General features: G+C 45.0%; 1 protein-coding gene across 4 annotated transcripts in view; it reads right to left on the bottom strand.

The window, feature by feature from the left end:
* The window catches only part of SFXN5 (sideroflexin 5), a 114,051-nt gene that overhangs the window by 59,583 nt on the left and 27,694 nt on the right, over positions 1-26,774 (bottom strand). For all 4 annotated transcript variants that reach the window (XM_077766291.1, XM_077766294.1, XM_077766293.1 and 1 more), the window contains 3 exons: positions 12,926-12,952; positions 12,387-12,441; positions 10,332-10,357 (listed from right to left, as the gene is read on the bottom strand). In XM_077766291.1, the coding sequence (XP_077622417.1) occupies positions 10,332-10,357; positions 12,387-12,441; positions 12,926-12,952 (108 nt within the window). The remainder of the gene's footprint in view (positions 1-10,331; positions 10,358-12,386; positions 12,442-12,925; positions 12,953-26,774) is intronic.

Below are 26,774 nucleotides of genomic sequence, written 5' to 3'. Positions count from 1 at the left end.
GTATGAGAGATTGAAAAAATCTCCATAAAGGGAACTGACTCAATTGGGAAGTACATGCTTTCACTCTTCTCTGTAATATAGATGTGATGGCTAGAACTCTGACAACCATATTGGGCTATGAGGTGATTCTAATGACAGGAGCCAGCACTGAGAATAGTGCAGAAAAAGAAGTCTGGGTTCCTGGTAGCATTATGGGGGTCCACTTACCTCCAAACTTCTTTGACACGAGAGAGTAATAAATTATTTTGTTTAAGCCACTGTTATTTTGACTTTTTAATATGCAGATGGTCCTACTCCTAACTGGTATAATTGTACAGTATGCTACAGAGAAAACCACAATACATCTCCAATGGCAGAATCATTCTCTCTGAAAATAAAACACAGTAGAAAATAATAAGAAAAGAACATGTTTTTTAAAAACCAATCACTTAGAATTCAAAATGGGTTCTTCTGACTACCTAACTGATTAAAGAAGATTCAAAATGGCAATTTCAAACTTATTTAGAAAATAAAAAGATGGATTGCTGTATACAAACACATAATAGATACATTTAGGTATTAGATATACTCAGAAGCAAATTTACAGCCCTAAGAATTTTTATTAGAAAGAAAGAATGAGCATAAATAATTTGAGATAAAAAGTAAAAAACACAAACCAAACAAAAACGCCACAAACAAACCAATGAAAAGAGGAAAAAAGGATATTATAAAAACAAAAGCAGAAATGAATACATTAGAAAATGAAAACAGAAGAATTGATCAATACATCCAAGAGTTGATTCCTAGAAATGACCCTCACAAATCTTGTGATTTTTATAAAGGAGATGGAGGTGGGAAGGGGCAACAGAGCTCAAAACCCATCTAAGGAAAGATCGTTGTATTTTAAAATGTCAATATTTAAAACTTTCCACAACAAAGACACCAAAATGAAGAAAAAATAGCTGGAAGAAGAGATTTGCAATTTATATAATTCAAAGATTAGTACCCAATATATAAAGAACTCTTAAAATTAATTTGGAAAATACAGCCAATGGAAGAATGGATAAAGGATGTGAACAGAAGAGGAAATATAAATGGTAAGCACATAGATGAAAAGAAGCACAGTCTTTTTGGTATTCGGGAAACAAAAATTAAAACCATAGTGTGATGCTACTTTTCTCCCATCAGGTTGTCATTAAAAAAAAAAAAAAATCTAAAAATCTAAATACCGATATTACTAAGGTGTAGTGAAATGTAGCCTTTCTGAAGGGAAATTTGGCAAGCGCTACCAAAAATTTAAATGTGTTGGCCATTTACACAGCAAATTCACTTTCTAGAATGGGCCTATGAGAAATTTTCATACTTGGGTGGAAAGAATTTCACAAGGATTTTTCACAGTGCTATTATTTCTTTTTTGTTTGTTTACAAAGAGAGAGGGTGCATGTAAGCAAGGGAGATGGGCAGAAGGGGGGGAATAGAGAGAGAGAGAGAGAGAGAGAGAGAGAGAATCTCAAGCAGGCTCTGTGCTCAGCATGGAGCCCAACACAGGGCTCGATCCCACAACCCTGGGATCATGACCTGAGCTGAAATCAAGAGTTGGACACTCAACTGACTGAGCCACCCAGGAGCCTCACAGCACTGCTATTTCTAATAGCAAATAATCAGAAACAACCTAAGTCCATCACTAGGGGAGAGAATACTACTTAGCAGGAAAAAAACGAATGAATGAATGATGAAACAGATCTTTATATAGGCAAACGACTAAGTGTAATAAGCTAATTGAAGATAAATAAGCATACTGTTGTATTTTTAGTGGAAAAAATACAAAACAAAAAAGAAATGTACAGATGATGATTCATATGTATGCAAATGCCAGAACAAAACTTAAAAATTCACACCAAAGTTCTAACAGAGGTTACTTCTGGGACCAGATTTGGGGTTGAGCCTTTTCAGAGAAATTTCTACTTTTTTCATGTTGCTTGAATTCTAAGCTGAGAGAACATATTCATGTATTACTTGTATAACTTTAAAAATATTCTTTAAAAAGTCTTGGTGGTATTTTTGAATTCCAAAGAACATATTCATGTATTACTTGTATAATTTTATAAAATATACAGAGAAGATTTTTTTTTAATCCTGAGGATATTTCTGAACTCCAAAGATAAAAAGAAAAAACACCAAAGGATCCCAAGGGGAGTGGGGGAAGTTTACCTACAAAGGAAAAGAGAATCAGGCCAACTATTGTTCATGTATGAGAGAGAAAAAAATACATTTCTAGATGTACTCAAAAAGTATATTGCCCACACACTCTGAATATTATTCACAGACGTGCTCTAGCCAAACATAGAATGCACACACACACGAAAAGCCTAAATAATTGTGAAGTTTCATACAGGTGTTAATTAAGCAAAGACTCAAAAATCTGATGAGATTCCAGACTATTTCCAAGATCTTGGCAGGTGTGTATGGGTAAAACGATAAAGTAGAGAGTAGAGTAAAATGGTATGCTAAAAGCCTCTTCCAGTGCATCTGGGTGGCTCAGTCGGTTTAGCGTCAGACTTCCCCTCAGGTCATGATCTCACAATCTGTGGGTTTGAGCCCCGAGCTGGGCTCTGCTCACAGCTTAGAGCCTAGAGCCTGCTTTAGAATCTGTGTCTTCCTCTCTCTCTGCCCCTCCTCTGTTTGCACTCTCTGTCTCTCTCTCAAAAATAATTAAACATTTATTTTTTTATTTTTTTAAATATTTTTATTTATTTCTAGGAGAGAGAGAGACAGCGTGAGCAGGGGAGGGTCAGAGAGAGAGGGAGACACAGACTCTGAAATAGGCTCCAGGCTCTGAGCTGGCAGTCAGCACAGAGCCCGATGCGGGGCTCGAACCTACGAACCGCAAGATCATGACCTAAGCGAAAGTCGGACGCTTAACCGACTAAGCCACCCAGGCGCCCCATCATTTAAAAAAAGTCTCTTCCTATGTGGGAAGGGTTGAGATGTCATATTTATTATTCAACTATTGATATTGATAGGGTAAATATGATAGAAGTACACTGTAAAATATTACAGATGAATAGTAATTAAAGAAAAGTAGGATGTTTCTTTCCCTTTCCAAACTACTTAAGAAACCAAAGGGCCATTGAAAAGATCACTCTAGTACAAATCAGGAAAAGAAGTGGAAAAAACAGCAAAGATTAAAAAAAAAAGAAAAACAATGGACAAACTACTTGATGGCTGGGATAAATGGTCACAATATGTGACACAATAAGTAGCAGAACAAACATGAATGGGTTCCATTTATCATTAAAATGAAAGACAGTGTTTCTCACACTGGGTGAGGAAATAAAATTCAGCTACATTTTGTCAAGAGACATATAATACAAAACAACACAGAAACAAAATGTCACCCATATAAAGGTGTGGGCAATGATTTACAAAGCAAATAAATTAAACAAAACAGGAATAGAAATACTGATACGAGATGCAGTAGAATCCAAGAAAATATTCACTGAAATGGGGATACTTTGTGTATGCAAGTGAGAGAGAGACAGAGATCTGTCACCATGCATTGCCATTACAGTACCATCCACTCTATTCTCTATGCTATACCTTTTATTCCTGTAACTTATTCATTCCATAGCTGGAAGCCTGTAGCTCCCACTCCCCTTTACCCATTTTGTCCATTTTCCCACCTCCCTTCCCTCTGGCTTAACAACCAGTATGTCCTCTATATTTACAGGTCTGCTTCTGCTTTTTGTTACTAATTTGTTTTTTTGTTCTGTTTTGTTTTGTTTTGTGTTTTAGGTTCCACATATAAGCGAAATCATATGGTATTTGTCTTTTTTTGGTCTAACTTATTTCACTTGGCATAATACTCTCTAGGTCTATCCATGTCACAAATGGCAAGATCTCATCCTTTTTATGGATGAGTAATGTTCCACGGTATAAATATCTTCCCTATCCATTCATCTATGGATGGACACTTGAATTGCTTCCATATCTTGGCTATTGTAAATAATGCTGCAATAAACATAGGAGTACATGTATCTTTCTGAATTAATGTTTTCGTTTTCTTTGGGTAAATACCCAGTAATGGAATCATTGGATCATATGATATTTCTATCTTTAGTTTTTGAGAACCTTTATGCTGTTTTCTACAGTGGCTACACCTATTTACATTCCCACCAATAGTACACGAGGGTTCCTTTCTCTCCACATCTTCACCAACATTTATTATTTCATCTTTTTGGTTTTAGCCATTCTGACAGGGGTAAGATGATATCTCATTACGGTTTTTAAAAAAATTTTTTTATGTTTATTTATTTTGAGGGGGAGGGGCAGAGAGAGAGGGTGACACAGAATCCGAAGCAGGCTCCAGGTTCTGAGCTGTCAGTACAGAGCCCAACATGGGGCTTGAACTCACAAACCATGAGATCATGACCTGAGCTGAAGTCAGATGCTTAACTGACTGAGCTACCCAGGCGCCCCTCTCATGGTTTTGATTTGCATTTTCCTGATGATGCGTGATGTTGAACATCTTTTCATGTGCCTGTGAGCTACCTGTATGTCTTCTTTAGAAAAATGTGTATTCAGGTCCTCTGCCCATTTATTAATTGGATTATTTGGTTTTTAGTGTTGAGTCATTTAATTTCTTTATATATTTTGGATATTAATACCTTATCAGATATGTCATTTACAAATAACTTCTCCCATTTGGTAGGTTGCCGTTTTCTTTTGTTGGTTTCCTTCACTGTGCAGAAGCTTTTTATTTTGATGTAGTCCCTATAGTTTATGTTTGCTTTTGTTTCCCTTGACTTAGGAGACATGTCTAAAAAAATGTTGCTACGGTGCTTTCAACAATAGCCAAATTATGGAAAGAGCCTAATGTCCACCAATTGATGAATGGATAAAGAAGATGTGGTTTATATATACAATGGAATACTACTTGGCAGTGAGAAAGAATGAAATCCTGCCATTTGCAGGAACATGAATGAAACTGGAAGGTATTATGCTAAGTGAAATAAGTCATTTAGAGAAAGAAAGACACCACATGTTTTCATTCATATGTGGATCTTGAGAAACTTAACAGAAGACCATGAAGGGAGGGAAGGGAAGGGGAAAAAATAGTTACAAACAGAGAGGGAGGGAGGCAAACCATAAGAGACTCTTAAATACAGAGAACAAACTGAGGGTTGATGGGGAGATGAGGGAGAGGGGAAAATGAGTGATGGGCTTTGAGGAGGGCACTTGTCGGGATGAGCACTGGGTGTTGTATGTAAACAATGAACCATGAGAATCTACCTCCAAAACCAAGAGCACACTTTACATACTGTATGTTAGCGAATTTGACAATAAATTACATTTAAAAAACTTTAAAAAATTAAAAATTGTATTGCTTATTCTAGGTCCTTCATAATTCCACCTAAATTTTAGGCTAACTAGTAAATTTCTACAGCAAAGATTTTGATATTTTGATGGGATTGTGTTGAATCAATAGCTCAATTTGGAGAAAATTAACATTTTAGCAATATTGACTCTTTCAATCCACAAACAAGGTATGTATCTCCCTTTACTGAGGGCTTCTTTCATTCCTCTCAGCAGTGCATGTAATTTGCAGTGGAGAAATCTTGTATAACCTCTGAAGTATTGATTCTTGAATATTTTATATCTTTTATATCATTGTAAATGATGTATAAGATTTTTTTGCTGCTGCTATACAGAAATATGATTGAGTTTTATATATTGACTGTGTACTCTGCAACCTTGTTAAGTTTATTAATTCTCATCATTTTTTGGAAAATTCCTTAGGATTTTCTATGTACACAATCATGTTGTCTGCATATAGACAGTTTTACTGTTTCTTTTCCAAAAAAAAAAGTTGCTATTGTACCTTATAGTTTTAAGTGTTATTGTGAATACTATATTTTTTAAACATTATATTCTAGATGTTTCTTATAGGTCCAGAGCCCCACAACAATGTTTTACATACTGATCTTATATCCACACATCTTCAAAAATAGTAGTTCTAATAGTTTGCCAATCCTCATGAATGTTCTTCCTTTCCAATCCCATTACTACTAATTTATTTTTTCATGTGTTACTATACTTGCTAGTCTTCCAGGAAAATGTTGGAGATCAGGTACTCTTACCCTGTCCCAGACATTAAGGATTTACCTTTATCTGTTTCATCTTTAAGAACGTTGCTTGTTTTGGGGTTGGGATTTTTTTTTTTTTTTTTTTTTTTTTTTCTTGACTCTTTTTTAATTNNAGACCCTCTATAAATTAACAAAGTTCCCTTCTGAATCTAATCTGCTCTTTTTTAAAAAAAAGTCATAAATAGAATTATGTTTCATATGATTTTTCTAAATATACTGAGATTATCACATTTCTCCTTCAATTTGTTAATGTGATGAACTCTATTAATATATTTCTAATGTTATCATTCTTAGTAAAAATCATCTGGTTATGACATGTTTTAATGCATTGCTGGATTCATTTTGTTATTTCATTCAGACTTCTTTTTGTAATTTCATAAGTGATATTAGCCTACAGTTTTTTTTTTCTTCCATTTACTTCTTTGGTATTGGTCTTAAAGTGCCTTATGAATGAACGGGGGAACACTTCTTTTTATTCTCTTTCTTGAGTGTAATGAAAATTGACTTTGCCTGTTTAAACAATTTTTTTAATTTTTTTATTTTTTAACATTTTTTATTTATTTCTGAGAGAGAGAGAGACAGCATGAGAAGGGGAGGGTCAGAGAGAGAGGGAGACACAGAATCTGAACTGAACCAGACTCCAGGCTCCAAGCTGTCAGCATAGAGCCCAACATGGGGCTTGAACTCAAAAATTGTGAGATCATAACCTGAGCCGAAGTCGGCCGCCCAACCGACTGAGCCACCCAGGCGCCACTGACTTTGGCTGTTTTAAGAGTAGTCATCTGGAGGGGTGCCTGGGTGGCTCAGCTGGTTAAGGGTCCAACTTTGGTTCAGGTTATGATCTCACAATTTTTGAGTTCAAGCCCCATGTTGGGCTCTATGCTGACAGCTTGGAGCCTGGAGTCTGGTTCAGTTCAGATTCTGTGTCTCCCTCCCTTTCTGCCCCTTCCCTGTTTGTGCTCTGTCTCTCTGTCTCTCTCTCTCTCAAGAATAAATAAACATTAAACATTTTTTGTTAATAAAAGGAGTAATCATCTGGAAGATCATGGGAGTCTACTGGTAATGTTTTCTTTGTTCTTTAGTGCATATATATATTTTTTTACTTTTGTTTTTTTTCTTCCTTAGTTTATTGTCAAGTTGGTTTACATATAACACCCAGTGCTCACTTTGGCTCAGGTTATGATCTTGCAGTTTGTGAGTTCAAGCCCCACATTGGGCTCACTGCTGTCGCTGCTATCAGCAGAGCCCTCTTTGGATCTTCTGTCCCCCTCTCTCTGCCCCTACCCTGCTTGCACTCTCTCAAAAATAAACAAACATTAAAAAGGAAGAGAAAAAAAAAGAATAAGGAAGACCTCTATAACGGGTGTGGGCCGTGATTTCTAGAATATGTCTTTAAGTGTAAAAAACATTGTGCAAAAGAGTACATACAGAATGCGACCTTCTGTATTAGTAAAAAAGGGGAACTATATTTGTATCTGCTTACTTTTAGAAAAAGAAATAGGAAGGATAAAACTGTTTACCTGCACCGGATAGGTAAAAAGGGAAATGGAGCTTTTTAAAAAAAATTTTATTTTAGAGAGAGAGAGTATGCACAGGGGAGAGGGGCAGAGGGAGGGAGAAAGAGGAAGCCAAGCAGTCGTCTCCATGCTCAGTGCAGAGCCCAACGCAGGGCTCAATCCCACATCCCTGGGATCATGACCTGAGCCCAAATCAAGAGTCAGATGCTCAACCAACTGAGCCACCCAGGTGCCTCAGGGAATGGAACTTTTATCATGCCTTTTTATATAGCTTTGACTTTTGAACTATGTTTATATTTGATATACTTAAAAAAATCAATAAGAACAGAGAAGCAACTAAAACCAAACACCAACAATAACAAACCTAACTGTATGTCAGACAAATACCATAACCACACAGAAGAAAAACATTAATTCAAATAACGTTCGAACATAATCCTGTGACTGTTTCCTCTCAGTAGGATATAGTCCAAGGACAAAGAAATCTTGAGTTTCAATTAATATGCTTTTGGGGAGTAGTATCGATGTAGCAATTCTGAAAGTCATTTGTGTGTAAGATTTGGTAAGCAAGTATATATATGTCTGTTGGCTTCTCATTCAGGGAGGAGGGGAATACAAATATGAGATGGGAGGAAGGAAGGCCTCAAAGATGTTGGATTGGAATTAAAGGTATTGGCACGAACTCATCACTTTTAATTAGTATTATCTCCTAGCTCTACATGCTAAGAGGGCCTAGAAACAATGAGGCTCTGGCAACAGGGAGCACACCTCAGCATTTGGAACTTGGTCTCTAAATACCATTCTCCTCTGAAGAGAGAAGAATTGGAGAAATGCATGATTCCAGGACAGGGCAGAGAGACCACAAGATGAGTCTGGAATATCTATACATTGTGCCAAAAAGTACAGAAGTACTCAAAGGATAAAGACGGTTTGTCAAATGGACAGAGAAACTGCTTGAAAGGTTTCCTGTTGGTCACATTTGGTACAATCTGTATATCAAAATGAATAATGACAGAAGTAAATTGTTACCAACGGAACACATAAAAATATACCCACCATACTGATAATTTTAATAATATTAAAAGGGAAAGGCAAACAGGAAAACTCTCATTTATAGGGGGAGGGGTCCACGAATTCACAGGAAAGGAATGAGATCTGTGAGATATATAACTTTCAGAAAAAGCAATGACTCTGTTCCCAATCAGGTTTTCACTCATAGATGTACTATCTGTGGATCATCCTTATCTTTTTTCAGTTTTAGGCTAATACGAAGAAAGCGACTGTAAACATTTATGTACAGATCTTTTTGTGGACATGTGTATTCATTTCTCTTGGAGGAAATGCCAACAAGTACGGTTACTGGCTCACAAGTATGGTTGTGCTTCACTTTATAAGAGATCACTGTGCCATCCCACACACACCCCTGCCCTGGCCCCAATCCCAGTTCTAGGATTACGTGCTGCTTTTTGTTGCTATTTCTTTAACCTTGCAGGTATAATCCAGGAGAAGCAAGGGAAAATACCCTCTAAAAGACTTGTACAATCATGTTCAAAGCAGCACTGTTTGTTGTTCCCTCCCAACTGGAAACTTCCCATCCCGAGAATTGCCACCAGGACATGCTACTTACACAGGAGTTTTCCCAAAAAGATTAGGAAGTCAGAAAATAAGGAGGATGGATAAGTAAATTTTGATATAGTTCTAACAATGTGATATGACACAGTCAGCAATGAAGAAAGAACAAATTAATACTACAGACACCAGTATGGATGAGTCCCACAAACAACTTGGAGGGAAAGAAGACAGACCAAAAAAAGTATACCCTGATTATATCATTTACATAAAATTCAGTAATAGGCAAAATTGGGATATAGTAAAGGAAGTCGGAAAAGGATTCCCTGGGAGGCTAGTGACTGAGGGGTACAGGAGAGGCTCCTGAGATACTGCTAGGCTCTGAATCTAAGTGCGGGTTACTTGGAGGTGTTTGCTTTGTGAAAACTTACCACGCTCTACGTTTATGATGAATGCACCTTTCTGTACATGTGTTTTGCTCTAATATATGCATATATATATATATTTTTTAAAAGTTATAACCCTGATTCCAAAACTAAACAAAAAGAATACTGAATCCTTTCTGAGTTAATTTTAATATTTTTAACATTTATTTATTTTTGAGAGACAGAGCGTGAGCAGGGCAGGGGCAGAAGGAGCACAAAATCCAAAGCAAGCTCCGAGCTCCTGGCACAGAGCCCAGTGCGAGGCTCGAACCTACCAACTGTGAGATCATGACCTGAGCTGAAGTCAGATGCTTAACCAACTGAGCCACCCAGGCGCCCCTCTGAGTTAACCTTAAACGTGAGGTTTCAGAAGGCATGCTTATTTTCTAACTTCCTGAGCTTTTTGGGAAAACTTCCCTGTAAGTAGCATGTCCTGGTGGTATTGCTTGGGATGGGAATGTGCAGGGACAAAGGTACTTGGAGGCTGTGTCTTGGGTGCACATTGGCACACCTTTGTGGAAAGAAGTTGGACAATATACACCAAGAGATTTAAAAAGACATACATGCTACTTTATCTACTAATTCCCCTCCAGGGATGTATCTTAAATCAGCATCTCAAATATTCATGAACAATGATGTAGAGTTATACATTAAAATTTTTTCAGAAAAGAAAACCCTTGGAAGGGAGTACTTACAATTGGCGTCCCAAAAGGAATGTAACCTGATGGGGGAGAGGAAAGGGTCAGGTCTTACAGTCCCATCCCACTCCACCCCACCCCTCTTCAGAGGCACCAGAAGAGACCTCTAGGCTTGGTCTTGTCAATGGTCCTAATGAGGGAGCTCGGGTCAGCAAGGCAGGAGGCACTTCTAGCCCCCAGACCTTTTCCCGGCTCAGCCTCCCCAGGTTAGAGGGCTCCCCTGTGTCCCCCAGCCACCCTCTGTCTGTCCCCGTTTAGCCAGATACTTCTCGCTCCCATCCAAAACTCGGCGGCCCGCTGCTGAGGGCAGGGCTGCCCACCACTGGGGACACCATACACTTGGTGCTACACTTGGTGTCCCTTCCGTGATTTCCTCCAGGAGGCACCATGTCCCCGCCCACACTCGCTACACACAGCAGGCTGTCTTCAAAGGCCCCAGAGCGTCTCCTTCCTCTCTCAGCTTGCCTTTCTAGCACGCAGCCCTACTTCAGTTCTGAAAAGGGAACACCCCACACACTTGAGATGTGTGCCTTTAAATGCCAGGGGTACTCTTTAAATTTCTCATCCCCTGCCCAGACATCCTCGGTAGAGCAGGCCCCGGGCACTGTCTCCTCACTGCTCACTTCCCCTGGACCATGGGAGGCCCCCTCCGCTGCCCCCCACCTCCCACTTGTCAGCGGGCAGCGTCCCTGACCTCTAGCTGATGGCAGGCAGTCAGCCTGCGGGCTGGGCAGCAGAGAACCACACTTAGTCTGAGTTATCTAAAGCAAAGGTTCGCATCCTGTGTGTGTGACTGCACTTGCACACGAACTGTCACTCTCCTACTCTGAGATGGGCCCCAGGTTTGACTGGAGAGTTAGAAGAGGATCCGGGTCCCAGGTGAGAGCCTGCTGTGGCCCCGTGCACCTACAGCCCTAGCTGCAGGCTGCTCGGCCAGAGGCCTCTGCCGCCCGGAGTTGCTCCGTGGGCACTCAATGCCTCAGCACAATGAGGTCAGCCGGTTGGTTGCTCTCTCACCCACGTGAAGTCGGGCTCTCTGGGGGTGGGGATCCTGGCTGACTCAGCTGAGAACACTCCTGGACACAGATCCTTTCTCCAGCTACCTGAGGACTTCCCAAGGCAGCGGCGGCAGCCCATCCACCCACCCTACAAGAGTGCTCCAGTGCAGGAGAAATGACACGCGATGGGCAGCAACACTCTGGTGGGAGTCTGACCTCTGCTGTGTGACTCTGGACAGTACCTGTGGCCTCTCAGAACTACAGGAAGGACAAACACGCTAGCCCAGGCCCTGTGCGTGCAAGTGTTTTCTAGGCTCCTAAGCTCATGCACACAGAGTTATCCCTCTAGTGACCACAGGGCGGGGACTTCCTGGGGGCAGGGGCTTCCTGGGGGCAGGGACTTCCTGGGGGCAGGGGCTTCCTGGGGGCAGGGGCTTCCTGGGGGCAGGGACGTCCTGGGGGCAGGGGCTTCCTGGGGGCAGGGATCTTATGTCCACTCTCTCTCCCACCCCACCCCCTCTGCCGCTGGTCTCCACAGAATGGGAATCCTCCTTCCTTGTATGCGCAGTGATGCAAATGCGGTTCATGCATTCTGCAGTACAGGTTAATAGCAGGATCAGAGACCAGGGAATTAGCCTGGGGATTCAGTGCCTTTAAGGGAGCATGGCCTGGAAGGAAAGAGCGCAGTGTGCAGAGGTGGGTGAGAGAGAAGGCAGGGCTTGCCAGAAGCAGGTATCACCCTGAGGCTGGCGCTGTAGGTGGCTGGTGTATAACAGGAGTGAGAGCACCAGATTCACCTGTGGAGACCCCCACTGCACCCCAGCTGCTCAGGAAGAAAAGGCAGATGAGCACATTTTTTAAAAGCCACACAGGTGATTCTGAGGCCTGGCCAGAGACGCGTATAATTGAGCCAAGGTGAACACAGAGGTGCAAACTGGCCATGTGTGTAACGGGTTCTGCCCCTCCTCAGGCCGGTGCATCTGGATGTTTCTGCAGTTGCTACCGTGATAAGCGCCCAAGGCTGGGCAGATTCAGAAGGGTCCCAGGGGCTTACCTGACATTCTAAAGGGCATGAAGATCTTCTCATTGGTATCTGGGTGTAGAATAGCCTGGCAAGAGCAGGGAACAGAGCACAGGGTGACTGTGGGGAGGGGAAGAAGGAGGGAAAGGAGAGCTTCCCCAGGACGACTGGCAGTTCAGTCCTTTCTCACCATTCAAGGCAAGAGAAAAACAAACAAAGGCAGCAAACAGGGCTTTTCCTGACCAATGCTCAGAGCTGAAGGCGCGGAGTGGGACTGCGTTTGCTTTGCGGGTCCTCTGTCCCCCGTGCCTGGTGTTTAGTGGGCATGTTAGAAGGATTTTGTAGAGGAGCCCAGAGGGAAGGAGCTCAGGGACTGGGAGAAGGCAAGGGGCATGAGCTGGGGCATTCAGAAACTCAGGCCTGGGGTGCTGGGGAAGAAGGGAGGGTGGGGCAGCAGGAGGCAAATGGGAGGGGTGAGGCTGAGCAGCACAGCCAGGACTCCCCAGGACTGCACAGGGCAAGGTCCAGGAGAGCATGGAGGAGGGAAGGAAAGGAATCCAAAACTGAATTACCTGTTTGATTTTCTGTGCACTCCAGAGCTGCAAGAGAGGAAAGGAGAGAAAAAGGAAATGAAAATGAAGGACAAAAATTAAAAGCGCATATCAATTTTAAAGTCTCAAAGCCCCATATTTTAACCAAGAGATCCAGCTCTGAGGGCCTGGGAGGCTCAGGCTGTCCTGGCGCCCGCGGGACTGGCAGCAGCTTCCCTGGGTCTGTGGCATCAGGGACCCCAGAACAGCAGAACTGGGGCTCTCCTGCAGATCATTTCAGCCAGGGGTCCTCTGCTCTGGCCACACTGTAAAATTACTTGAAAAATTCTTGCAGCAATTCTCTAGTTGATTCTAAGGTACGACCAGGTATGAAGTTCCAATTTCAATGAAGATACTTGAACTGTCTCTCAGAATCACTAGAGGCAGCATAGCACAGATTTTTCAAAGCCGGACGGACTGCCTGGATTCCTGGCTTTGCCGCTTCTCTGGCTGAACCTCCATTTCTTCATCTGTAGAATGCGGATAATAATAGCTCTGCCTCCCACATTGTTAAACAGGTATAGGAAAAGTGCCCAGAGCAGGTATGGACACACAGGGAGAGCTTTATTGCTGCAGACTGCTGTGGGTATTATCATTCCTGTCGTTGCTGTTATTATTAGAAGGTTATAAGAAGAAAGATGTTTTCAGATGGTGAGGTCTCTCCAGCCCAGCATGGGAGACAAGGCTGGAGGGACCGGGCAATTGCCAGTTCCTTCAAATGACACAAATACTGCATTTCAGTGAATCTAAGACCTCATTGATCCTAAGATACACTAGCGTGTCCCACTAAGCAATAAAACTATAGCAGAATGCCAAGACCTCCATCAATGAAAACGCTAAACCCATTTGAGGGATGTTAAAATGTGATAAGATAAGCCTTTTAAAAAGAAATCAAGAAAACATAGTCAAATTTTATGGGCAAACCAAAGGCAGGGCATTTTTTAAAGAAACAAGAGGTCGGGGTGAGAGGGAGGAGGTGGGCAGCGGATGACTTGAGCTTTACAATAGAACACGTCAGTTACGCTTCATTTGTACGGCAGTGCTGTCATCTGGAATATCAGTTAAGCTGTAGAAGGCTACTCGGTAGCAGAAACAGAAGCGTAAGATTGATTTATTAAAGCTGATGCATTTTACTTACAGCAGAGTCCCTCAAGCCTCAACTCACAGCCTAACTATCCTTATTTTAGATACATTTCAAACATAATTGATTGTCTGCTATTCCAGACCCGCAAAGATTAGAAGCAGTAGATTTCTTTATTAAATAATTACAGGAAAAGGGGGACTGAAGAGAGAAAAACCAAATGCAACATCACTGTTGGCCAAAGAAGGTGAGTCAGGATGTAACAGCAAAGAGGTTTAAAAAAAAGGGATAAAACGCAGATCCTCCTTTGCTTGGAAAGTGCCTTCGTACAGCGTACCTCCAGGCTCAGCACCAGCGCTGGTGCGACCCAGGCCCTGTGCTCAGGGTCCTGACACCCCATACTCCCCACCCAGGATCAGAATCTTCCATCTCTAGGCCCAGCTCCTTGGAGGCTGTCCTCCAGTATCTCCCACAATGCAGGGCACACAGCAAGCCTAAAGCTATCCTAAATTCAAGTTCTATTCTATTGTATTCTATTCTATTGTACTCTATCATAGATTTTTTAAAAATTTTTTAGCATTTATTCAGTTTTGAGAGACAGAGAATGAGTGGGGAAGGGCAGAGAGAGAGGGAGACACAGAATCTGAAACAGGCTGAGCCATCAGCACAGAGCCTGATGTGGGGCTTGAACCCACAAAGATCATGGCCTGAACTGAAGTCAGATGCTTAACTGACTGAGCCACCCAGGCACCCCCATAGATGATTATTTTTGAGAGAGAGCACGTGCATGTGCTCGAGAGGGAGACAAAGGATCTGAAGCAGGCTCCTTGCCGCCAGCAGAGCCAGACGTGGGGCTTGAGCCCATGGAACCGTGAGATCATGACCTGAGCCAACGTTGGATGCCTAGCTGACTGACCTGACCACCCAGGCGCCCCCAAATTTTATTTTAAAAAAGTGCAAGATCTCGTCATATAACTCTTATAAAAAGGAAAGAAAAGAAAACATTCCCCATGATTCTGATGAACAGCCGGGGCAGAAAACACTGGTCTAAGACATCAAATGACAGTATAAAGAACAGGCATTAGAACCGTGTTCAAATCACTTGCTGGATGTGTGGCCCTGGGCAAATTACTTTGCCTGTGTGCCTCAGTTTCTCCATCAGTGAAGTGGGTTTGTTGTAAGAGTAGGGCAGAACCACGCTGGGTGCTCCCAGTGGTTTGCACTTCCCTTTGGGCACACAGTGCAGCCATATTCCCAGCTTCCCTCACGGGCAGGTGGGCCCACGTGACGGGGTGCTGGCTAACGGACTACGGGAGGAAGTGACACTCACCACACCTCCACCAGGCCTGGCCCCACAGCCTCCCGCAGAGGACCCAGTGGAGGCTGGTGGGCAGCAAAGCCATGGCGGAGGAGGCCAGGACGTGGACGGTGGCTTGTGCCCTGTTCCCCAGCAGCACTGGACTCTGACATGAGAGAGAAATCGACCTCTGTGTTTAAGTCCCTGAAATCTGGGGTTGACTGTTACGGCACTTGGCCCACCTTGACTAAACAGAGGTTTAAATGAGATGTACACATCTAAAATACTCAGCCCAGGAAAAGTGCTACATGAATGCCTAAAATAGAGGAGAAGTCATTCAAATGAGCAATCTATTTTTAAGGGACTTGATTATTTTTCAAAGTAACTTCATCTCAATTGTCTTTATTCCTGCAACATGCCTGTGAGGTGGGTAGATTATTTTCAGACAGGGTAACTCATCTCACAGAGAGTAAGTGACTCGGCCAAGGTCCTCCAGGCTGGTGTCAGGATGGAGACAGACCCCCAGGCCTACTTGACCTCTAGACTCACGTTCTCCTGCTCTCCAGGAGCGTCTGGAGCAGATCGCTATCTGGTCTGGCCAGCGTGACTGCCGTGCCTGAGGCATGAGAAGAGGAGAGTCAGCCGACATCATCCCGGGGTCCCGAACCTCCTCGCAGCCCGGCGGTCGATGCCCCTCACCAGCACCTGCTGCTCCCCTCCTGCGGAATCCAGCCACGCAGCCCAGTGCTTGTAACCCATGACCACGGCCATGTCCCTCAGGTGCAAGGACTGCCTCCTCCGCCCTCACCCAGGAGCAGGGGTGTCAGCGGCAAGGCCAGGGACCCAGCGCACACGGACAAGTCCCCCACCCTGCAGTGACACCACCCCGAGCAGGCCAGTGGCACAGATAAGAGGCGATAACAAAGCCTCACACGTAATTCCATGCTTCCCCGTTTGGCTGAGCACCTTCCCTCCCTTTAATTATTTGATTCTCACACTCAGAAACCTGCTCCGTAGCCCAGGGGAGGAAGCAGAAGCTCAGAGCCACCTCCAAGGTCTGAGGCAGAGCTCACAACCTCTGACTCAGATCCATCTGTCCATTCATCCTCATTCATTCACCTGAGTGAGCAAGTGCTATGGGTCTGACACCCATCTCAGGGCTTCGTACATATTAACTAATGTAATCTCCTCCGCAGCCCCTTGGGGCAGGCTCTAGTACACCCCCCACTTTATAGATGTGGAAACAGAGGCACAGACAGGTTACGGGACTTGCCCAAAGTCTCACAGCAGCACTGGGATTTGAACCCAGGCAGTGTTGTTCCAGAGGCTCCAGTCTTAACCACCACATGCACCGTTTCTAAATGTTAGCACGCGGATGTCCACTGTTCCGTCCCTTTAGGCATCTATATATTTTGGAGATCTTTCCATATCAGCACACAGAGAGCACCACCACTCTTCCTAACAGAAACCTTGGATGAATATATTGTAAACTGTACCCTATGGGCAGACTTTTAGGCTATTTTCCATCTTTTTTTATTGTGGAAAAATATACATAACCTAAAAATTTACCATTTTAACCATTTTTAAGTGGCAGTTCGTGGCATGAAGCACATTCACGTTGTTGTGTGGACATCACCACCATCTACCTCCAGAGCCTTTTCATCCTCCCCAGATGAAACTCTGTACCCAGTAGATCCGTTTTTAAAAATGTTTATTTTAGGGGCATCTGGGTGGCTCAGTCAGTTAAGTGTCTGACTTCAGCTCAGGTCATGATCTCATGGTCCATGAGTTTGAGCCCCACTTTGGGCTCTGTGGATTCTGGATCTCCCTCTCTCTCTGCCCCACCCCCTTTCACACTCTGTCTCACTCTGTCTCTCAAAAATAATAAATGTGAAAAAAAATGTTAATGTTTATTTTATTTTAGAGACAGAGTTATCTGTCTCGCAGGGGAGGGGCAGAGAGAGAGGGAGACACAGAATCCGAAGCAGGCTCCAGGTTCTGAGCTGTCAGCACAGAGCCTGACAGGGGGCTCGAACCCACAAACCATGAGATCATAACCTGAGTAGAAGTCGGATGCAAACCAACTGAGCCACTCAGGCATCCCATGTATCCAGTAAGTCCTAACACGTATGCCTCCCTCCCCCACCATCCTGCTTTCTGTCTCTGTGAATTTGACCACTCTAGGTATTTCATAGAAGTGGAATCATAGTCTTTACCCTTTTATGACTGTCCCGTCTTTTACTATTTTCCCCGAGGTTGTCACTGTTATAGCAGCAGCTTGCAAAGAGAAAGGATAAATGCATGCAGATATCTCTGGAAGGACACAGAAGGGTCTGATGGTTACTCTAGGGAGAGAAAGTGAGCAACTGGGGAAACTTGGGTTCTATCCTCTACTTTCTTTATAACTTTAGAAGTCTGTAGATTGTTCATATATTCGCTATTCAAAAGCAGTGTTAAGAAATTAAGAGTAGTCAGTAGAAAAATAGAAATAGGGCGCAGGACTTCTAAACTCTTTATTGACCTCAATGGCACAGACTGTTAACAAAAATCTATGTCCCCTTCTTCTAAAATAACAGAACAGTAGTGGGCAGGTGGCGGACCTCCTTTGCAGTTAGGCTCATCCATGTGACTGAGGCCCCCAGTGGCATGTGAGGGGAGGTAAGATGTGCCTTTCCCTGGCCAGTACCCATCACCCCCCAACCCTGCTTTCTGTCCCCTCCGCATGAGCCAGAGCAAGTATGTGGCTGCAGCCCAGCCTGGCTCCCGCGGAGAAGACAACCCAAGGAGATGGTGGAGAGACGTAATGGAAGGAGGCTGGGTCCCTGAATGAGCCTGTGGAGCTGAGCCATCTGCCACCTGGAACTTGAACTGTTCCCCAGGAGAGAAATAAACTTCTATTTTGTTTGAGCTCGTACATTTTGAGATCTTTTTGTTAGAGCAGTAAGTCAAGTCCTGACTAAGATAACCCATTTGGCATCATAGGAAACTGCCTCCCATTATATCAGGAGGACTTTCCAGAGACAGAGGAAGGGATGAAGCTAAGAGAGTGTTTGGGGCTCTTCTTGTGACATTCAGCAATGCCCCCACTTCAGGACAGGAGGCAGGTGAGGTGGGAGGGACATCTCCATTTTAAACTAAAATTCCTAGTCATGACCTGATCTTGTCTGGGCTCCTCCATCTCTAGGCTGTAGCAACAATAGTCAGAGTCTTGGGTTGTGCTCTTGGCTCAGCCATGAACTTGCACAGTCTCCCATGCGAGCCACCGCACACTTTATACTCTTACATTCTTTTTAAAATTAACCAGGCAGGAGAAAAGGCAGGAAAGGCCCCTTCCTGTGTGATGTGCCAGGCCCAGCCTGTAAAGAGAGTAGGGCGAGGACTCGGGGCTGACATGCTGGGTCTGGGTTTTTCCCTGTGACCTGCTGGACCCATGGGTCAGAGGCTGGATACAGGAGTAGCAGTAGAACCATAAGCCAAGAGCTGGTGGCTAGCTTGAAGTTTCTTTCTTTCTTTCTTTTTAAAGTTTATTTATTTATTTTGAGAGAGAGTGAGTGCAGGCAGGGGAGGAGCAGAGAAAGAGGGAGAGAGGGAATCCCAAGCAGGCTCTACACTGTCAGTGACAAGCCTGATCCAGGGCTGGAACTCACGAGCCGAGAGATCATGGCCTGAGCCAAAATCAAGAGTCAGAAACTCAACAGACTGAGCAACCCAGGCTTGGAGTTTCACAAGCCAGTGCTGAAAACAGGTTACAGGCAAGGATCCTTCTGGGATGTAAAGCACTGGGTGGGAGGCAAAAGAGGTGCAGTGGACAGTCTGTCCACATTGAGAATCCAAGACAGGGGGCCTCTAGAATTTTCTCATCAGCCTGTGAAGTAGCTCCATGTTAACCTGCAAATTCCTCAACCTTTAACTTATAAAATTCTCAACATGACCTATCTCCTCTGGGCTCAGCCCATCTCATGCCATGCCTCTGGCGGAACATAAAAGTGTGCAGCCCCAGTCCTTTGGAACTCATTTACTGCAGCAACACCCATGTGGATGTGAGACTTTGGACCTTGGGCAAGGAGGACGGAGTGGGGGTGGGGCAAGCAGTCTGGGCAAGAGGTTGCTGGGACAATGCAGAAGTTTGCTGATTTCAGAAATGGCCAGTGTCTCAGCCGAGCTGCCAAATGAACCTATGAGAACCCCGCAGAGAGGCCGAGGGAAGGGGCAGAGGGTGGGCCCCGACATGCTTCAGAAGGAGAAGCTTTGCCTTTTGGGTACGGAGCAGGGCATACCCCCGGCACCCAGACCCCAGATGGAGGAGCAACCGCCCCCAGTCTGGCTCGCTCCCCTTCCCCTCTGCCTCCTTCCAAGCTGCCTCTCCAAACCTCTATAGGCAGCAAAGACAGAGCCTATTTAAAACAACCTCCAGAAGGTAATTAAACAGAGCCCGAAGGGGATCCTTCTGTAAAGCAAAGGATGCCTCCATAAAACAAACAAACAAAAAAAAAACTTCCTAATTTATCATTTGGGCCAATCCCATTATTCCTTACCATTAATTTTGTTGCCATGGTTACTTCTAGGTAATATGTACATATGCAAGTCTATGAGGGGTAGAGGTACCCCCCTCAATCCTACAGATTCATAAAAGGAGAACTCCCCCCCCAAGTTTAGCAGCAGTCATTTCCTCTGTATACATGCAGCTTCTCGGAGAGGACAGACCTTGGGGTAAAACCCTGGTTTGAACTTCAGACCTCCGCTTGCTGACCATGTGATTGGAGACAATTTCCTTGATCTTTTTGCATCTCCACTTCCTCATTTGCAATATGGGGATATAAATACTTAGTTTCAAGGTTATTGTGAAAATTAAAGAAAATTCATTTGTTCAGCAAATATTTGCTGAGCACCTATTATGTGCCGGGCGCAGCTCTGGCATCAAGAACACATCAATGAACAAAAATACTGCAAAATTTATGCTTTCATGAAGCTTATATGTTAGTGGGGACAGACAATAAACTAAAAATAATAAAAGTTTAAAAAATAAGTAAATTATTGATATGTTAGAAGGATGGAGGCCTCAGGAGACATGGGAAAGTGAAACAGGTGAGGATAGAGGGGGTGTGTATGCTGACAGTGGGGATAGAGGGTACAGCAGGACAAGGTGGGCAGAGTCATTTTCTTTGTCATTCCTTTTTTTTCTTTAAGTGGGTTGCATGCCCACCGTGGAGCCCAATGTGGAGCTTGAACTCATGACCCTGAGACCATGACCTGAGCTGAGATCAAGAGTCAGATGCTCAACACACTGAGCCACCCAGGTGCCCCAGGGTCATTTTCATTCAGGTGACACTACAGGAAATATTTGAAGGAGGGAGTGAGTCATGCAGATATCTAGTGGGATATCTGGCAGCCAGAACAGCTAGTGCAAAGGCCCTGAGGCAGAAGCGGGCCTGTCCAGCATGTTTGAGGGATAGCAAAGGAGCCCAGTGTGACTGAAGTGAACCGATAAGGGGAGACAACTAGGAGACAAGATCACAGAAGGATGGCAGCTTTGCAGGCTATGCTAAGGACTATGGCTTTGACTCTGAGAGAAAAGGAGAGCAGGGATGCTACACAGTTTGTAGGGCAGTGGTTCTCACGGGCGTGGGGGTGGGGTTGCACTCAGGGGCATTTGGCACTATGTGGTTGTCGTGACTTGGGAGAGGGTGCTACTGGCACCTGGCTGGTAGAAGCCAGGGATACTACTAAACATTCTATAGTGCGCAGAACAGCCCCTACAACAAGGAAGGAAATATGGCCCCAGATGCCAATAGCACTGAGGCTAAGAAACCCTGGGAACCAAGGAACAAATGAAATAATGTATGTGCTCACAGATCACTCTGCGTGCTGTAATGGAACAGACAGAGGGTCCCATACAGAATAAGGAGACCACCCAGGAGCCCACCGCAGCACCCCAGCCCAGAGACACCGCTACAGCACTCAGCACCATGCCTAGCACATCCTGCAAATCCTTCAGCAGGGTTGGTCACTTGCCTGTCCTGTGCTAACGGTAAGGGACAAACCATGGCTGACCCAGAGGGGTGGGCTCCTGACCAGGAGTCAGACTCTAGGGGGCTGGAAGGCTAGGGTAAGGAAGGAGGTGTCAGCCAAGCCTTCCCTTCAGCCAGCATCTGGCAAACCTGCTGATACCCAGGGAAGATTTGGGGTGCAAGTATTTTTAACTCTCTCGTATTTTCTCTATTTTCAGCAAAGCCCAAACACAGCTGACCCCATTTCTACTCTGCCAGAGGAGGAGGCTTGCAGGATCTTTTACACCAGCTGCCCTTTCTCCTTGGCAGGTTGCAGGCAGAATCCACCCTTTCGTGAGGCCTCTGGGAAACCAGTAGGTTATGCTGGGTGCAGAGTGGGCAATTAATAAGGTGAGCTGGTCTCCAGTCCCTGGGGAATGTGGGACGATGGGCAAGAGCTGGCTCTCGGAAGCCTATGGGGGCTCCTGGAGACCTGCTATCCTCACGCCTGCCCATTCCAGTGGCTTCCAAGCTGGTTTCCCTAACGGCACTTACCCTCCCCCAACCACCTGGCACTCAGACTGACTGACGCTACCACAGTGCACATTCAGGCTACTCCCTTGCTCAACAGCTTCCAGTAGCTTCCCCTTGCCCCAGGCAACAGATCTAGCATCTCTACCTGGGTTTCAAAAACTTTTGCAATAAGCAACTTCCCAACTGCCTCTCCAGCTTCCTCTCTCTGGTCCCATCTTCTCACCCTGCTCCTTCCCCTCCTCCTCACCCCCTCGCTACCCATCTCTCTCTCTATCTCCACTCCACTTCTCCCTCTTGTCTGCGAATGCAGTGGGTCTCTGTCTACACTCTATGCCAACCACCTGTGTCCCCTCCTTGAGGCCTTTCCTCACCGCCTGCATTCTGAGGACTCTCTCCCTGCTGAGCTCCTATCTGCCTCAGCATGACCTCCGCACAGTGCCTCCTCCAGCCTGGCCTCTAGCGCCCGCTTCTGTGTGGTCACCTCACCTGTGCTGGGAGCAGGCTGCGTGAGGCAGGGACCAGGGTGTGCTCGGTTCCCCCTCGGGCTCACCTCCCAGAGCAGCTACTCCATACAGGATGTTCAGCAGATGCCCAGGGCCTGCACTAACTGTGTGCGAACCACACAGGTGTAGCTGGGCTGCACACCTTCATAAATGCCAAGCTCCTCTGCCCACCATGTTTGCACACATCAGTCCACAGAGTATCCTCTTCTCGGCCAAATCCACCTTTGGATTTGGTGAAGTGGGTGAAAGATGGGCACTGGCTCTAACAGGCCCAGCGTCAGATCCTTGTTCCACAACATACTGGCTATGTGACTTACCTAAGTAGTGTAACCTCTCTGAGACTCAGTTTTCTTACCTGTAAAATGGGACTAATAGGGTCCCAAGCAGTGACCCTACCAAATAGGGTTCCTGTGAACATTAACTGAAATATGTGTAAAGTGCTAATACTTAGCGCAATGCCTGGCACTTAGTAACCACAACATGAGTGGTGGCTCATTACCAAGAGGGTGTCTTTCATGTTTAACCTCACCCATCTCCATCCACACCAAAGCACGGCAGCAACACCCCAGTATATGAAGCGCCACAGCAGAGTCAACATCCAGAAGCCTAGTCCAGCTTCCTATGCTTATACCTTTGCTCTCATCTATGGCTTTGTTGTTGTTTTTAAATTTTTTTTAAATGTTTATTCATTTTTTGAGGGAGAGAAAGACAGGAGCAAGTGAGGGAGGGGCAGAGAGAGAGCGGGAGGCAGAATCCGAAGCAGGCTCCAAGCTCCCAGCTGTCAGCACAGACCCAACGCAGGGCTTGAACTCACAAACCGTGAGATCATGGCCTGAGCCAAGTCAGATGCCTAACCGACTGAGCCACCCAGGCGCCCCTATGGTTTTGTTGTTTAACTGATAACTACAGTCCCTATTAGGGCTCCTTGCACATCAAGTTTCTACTTGTCCAGCCCACAGGGTAATTTATATTTATTTTTATTTTATCGTAAGGACCAATTTTTCACCGGAATAACAACCTTTTAACAAGTTAACAGTCTCTGGAGGAGATATCAGCCACCCACCAACAGAAGACCAAACAAAGGCCATCAGGCATGAAAAAACTAGCAATCCACTTGTGTGTGCCCACTGGTGAGATGTCATAACGAGAGGCCAGTTTAGATAACAAGCTGGGAAGCAGGTTACCCTGTGCTGCCCACGACATCAGGACAGGCCCGCAGGCATCACCTGCTAAAGGACGTCAGAGCAAGCGCAGAGCCTGGGGCAGAAGAGGCAGCTGTCCAGACAGATCAAGAGCCACCCTGGGCCTAGACATGACTTGTGAGCAGGGCCAGCCTAGACCAGGAGTGGGGGGTCATCCTTAACTCGAGAATGCTGAGGCTTCCCCAGACCCTGGGCTTATATGTCATCACCCACCCACTCTTCTTGTCCATGGAGGCCAGAGGGGGTGTGGCTTTGTAGATGAGGCCCAGGGAGGGAAGCATTGTAAGAGCTGCCACAGAACCCAGTCCCTGATGCTCCAGAGAGCCAGGAGGACCGGCAAGGGAGGGAGAGGGAAGATCTGATTATTAAGGGGGCCGAGCAGCAAGTTCACACCTAGAGCACTGGGCTACCCAGCCACCAGATGGACACTGCAGGCATCACCAACATGAGCCAGGATTGGGAAGCATGGCTAGTGCCAGGATCCCCCTCTCCCCCTACCCCCTTCTCAGCTCTCTGGAGGCACATTGGGGCTTTCAGGGCAGAAAACAAAAGAGGCCCAGCAAATAGGACAGGCAACTTTACGCTACTGAAGGGAGTAAAGAGGAGAAACATGGCCTCATTCCCCAAACTGGATGCTGGAGGCCAACCCACGAGGCCAACCTCAGCCAGAGGGAGCTTGGGTTGGGAGCAGGTGCCGGGTGAGGAAGAGCTGGGGGACTGAAGTCACCCCTGACAGGTCCAAGAGGAACTGCAAGAGTCTAAGGACTACTTCAGCTTAGAGCATGCCCCCCAGGCTCCTCAGTGCCCGTGCCGGAGGGAAGCACTGTGCTCACAGATCATTCGATCACAGCCTGTGTTTCCTGCTGATGGCAGCACAGATGCCTGAAGATAGACCCTGTCTAGCTAGGCACTGGCCCATCTCCCACCACTCCCCAGGGCCCTGCACAGGGCATCTGGCCAAGGTGCTGCATCAGCTCCCATATTTGCCCTCCTTTCAAGTGGTCAGGGCTTAGTCAAGCACATTCTCCCAGACTTCCCCTGGAGGGGAAGCTGTCTCTGCTCATGATGTGCTTCCTCACCTGGATGGCCTCTTACCCAGTCCTTCTCTTGGCCAGGGCCCTTCTCATCCCTCAAATCTCAGGTGGGAAATCTTGTCCAGACAGTCTGGGCAGGTTACTCCTTCCCCTGCTCTCCCACAGTATCATGGCTTTTCACAGTCATTGCCTAGATTCAGCGGGTCCATGAAGCAAGATCTTCATCTACTTTCTTCCTTCCTCTCTCCCCTAGGCCCCAGCATCAAAACCAGCCTGCAGGTGCCCCCAAAATACATGTTAAATGAATTGGGTTGGGGAGAGCTGACGGCGAATTCACCTACCCTAGGAACAGCCAGCTAGGCACTAGTATGTCCTGTTGCAGCCCAGAGCTTCCGCACGGGCTTTGCAACCTAAAGGTGTTAGAAGGCCAGGGCAGTGCCCTGCAGGGCCACCCAAAGAATGGAAGAGGAGACAACAGCTGAGGAGGGACAGCAACATGTTTTCAGATGGAAAATAAGTGGAGTTTGAGTAACTTATCCAGTAGAGAAGAAGAAACCATCCCCCAAATGCCTGAGGAAGGCATGCCTAAGGACCCAGTCCCGTGGCCTCAAGACACCAGCAAAGCTCAGGACTTGAAGGTACCAGGTGCCATAGGAAAAAGGGGCTAATCATAAGACTAAACACAGGGAGTTGATCAAAAGTCTGTCCTCAAAGCAATAAGATCCCAAGGTCTTCACCATACAGCAAGGTGACTTTTACCACCCTCACCTGTGTTTCCCAGATGCTGGGGTTTATCAGTCTTCTGGAGAAACTAAATCCAAGTGATCCCAGACTTATGAAAGAACACCAGCACAGTGGAGTATGGGAGTAGGTAAGACTCAACGCAGGGAAATTAATAAAAAAATCTGCAAAGTGAATACTGGGACTCCAGCCTCCCTCCCCCACTTGCCTTCCAGAATGCAGAGACGTGAGATGGCTACTGTATTCACAAAATAGGAAAAGAATTCTATTAAGAAGAATTTTAAGGGGTACTGAGATGGTTCAGTTGGTTAAGCCTCTAACTCTTGATTTTGGTCCAGGTCATGATCTCACAGTTCTTGAAATCAAGCCCTGTGTTGGGCTCTGCACTGACAACATGAAGTCTGCATGGGATTCTCTCTCTCTCTCTCTCTCTCTCTCTCTCTGCACCTCCCTTGCATGTATGCATGTGCACTCTCTCTCAAAATAAATAAAAACATTCAAAAAAGAAGATTTTTAAAAAGAAACAATCAAAGAGCTCTTGGAAATTAAAATTATACTAGCTGAACTTAAAATGTCAATAGATATGTTGAAAATAAACTCAAGAAAATTTCTTGCAAAGCCACACAGGACAAAGTGATGAAATAGAAGAGAGAAAAAAAATATAAGAACATTTAAGTGTCAATCTAAGATGTTGAGTATTTGACTAATAGGAGTTCCAAAATAAGAAGAAATTATCAACAAAACAGTTTAAGAAAATTAGCCAGAACTGAGAGACAGGAGTCTTCAGATTGAAAAGGGTCACTAGGAACTCAAAATAATGAATTTTAAAAGATCCTATACATTTCCAAAAAGGGAAAACGGGTTACTTGCAAAGAATCAGAGATGAAATATACCAGATTTCCAACAGCTTCCTGAAAGTGAGAAGACAATAATGTCTTCAAAGTTCTGAAGGAAAATGTCTGCCAACCTAGAATTTTCTCCTCAGCAAAACTGTCCATTAAGGCTGAGTGCAGAATTACAATTTTCAGACATAAAAGGACTCAAATTTTTCTTCCCATTTACTCTTCTTTTAGGAAGCTACTGAAAGAGATGTTCCACCAAAACTAAAGTATATGCCAATAGAAAGGCCTGGGACTGGAGGAGGTGGGCACCAGAAAAGAAAACTTCAAGGCGGGGAATGGAATCGAAGGATTCAGTCTTCAGACTGAAAGGAGGTACTGAAAATATCAAAAGGCTACTAAAGAATGTAATAAGAGGTAGAGATGGTATTAAGAACTTTTGGGTTGTGGTATGCTAGTATATATTTAAAAATCAGTTCTTTGGGGAAGAAAGTCCTGATTTGTAGCATTTGCCAATTTCCATAATGTAAATACTCCCATGTGGCTCATTTCAGGTTACTTCTGTGATGTCATTGAACGTGGAAAAGATGTACACATCAGCTCCAGGAAACTA

Source organism: Crocuta crocuta, unplaced genomic scaffold (genome assembly GCF_008692635.1).
Source record: "Crocuta crocuta isolate KB4526 unplaced genomic scaffold, BGI_CrCroc_1.0 scaffold113, whole genome shotgun sequence".
NCBI classification, from domain to species: domain Eukaryota; kingdom Metazoa; phylum Chordata; class Mammalia; order Carnivora; family Hyaenidae; genus Crocuta; species Crocuta crocuta.
The sequence above is the reverse complement of the archived record's forward strand: the minus strand, read 5'-3'. Positions and strand labels throughout refer to the sequence as shown.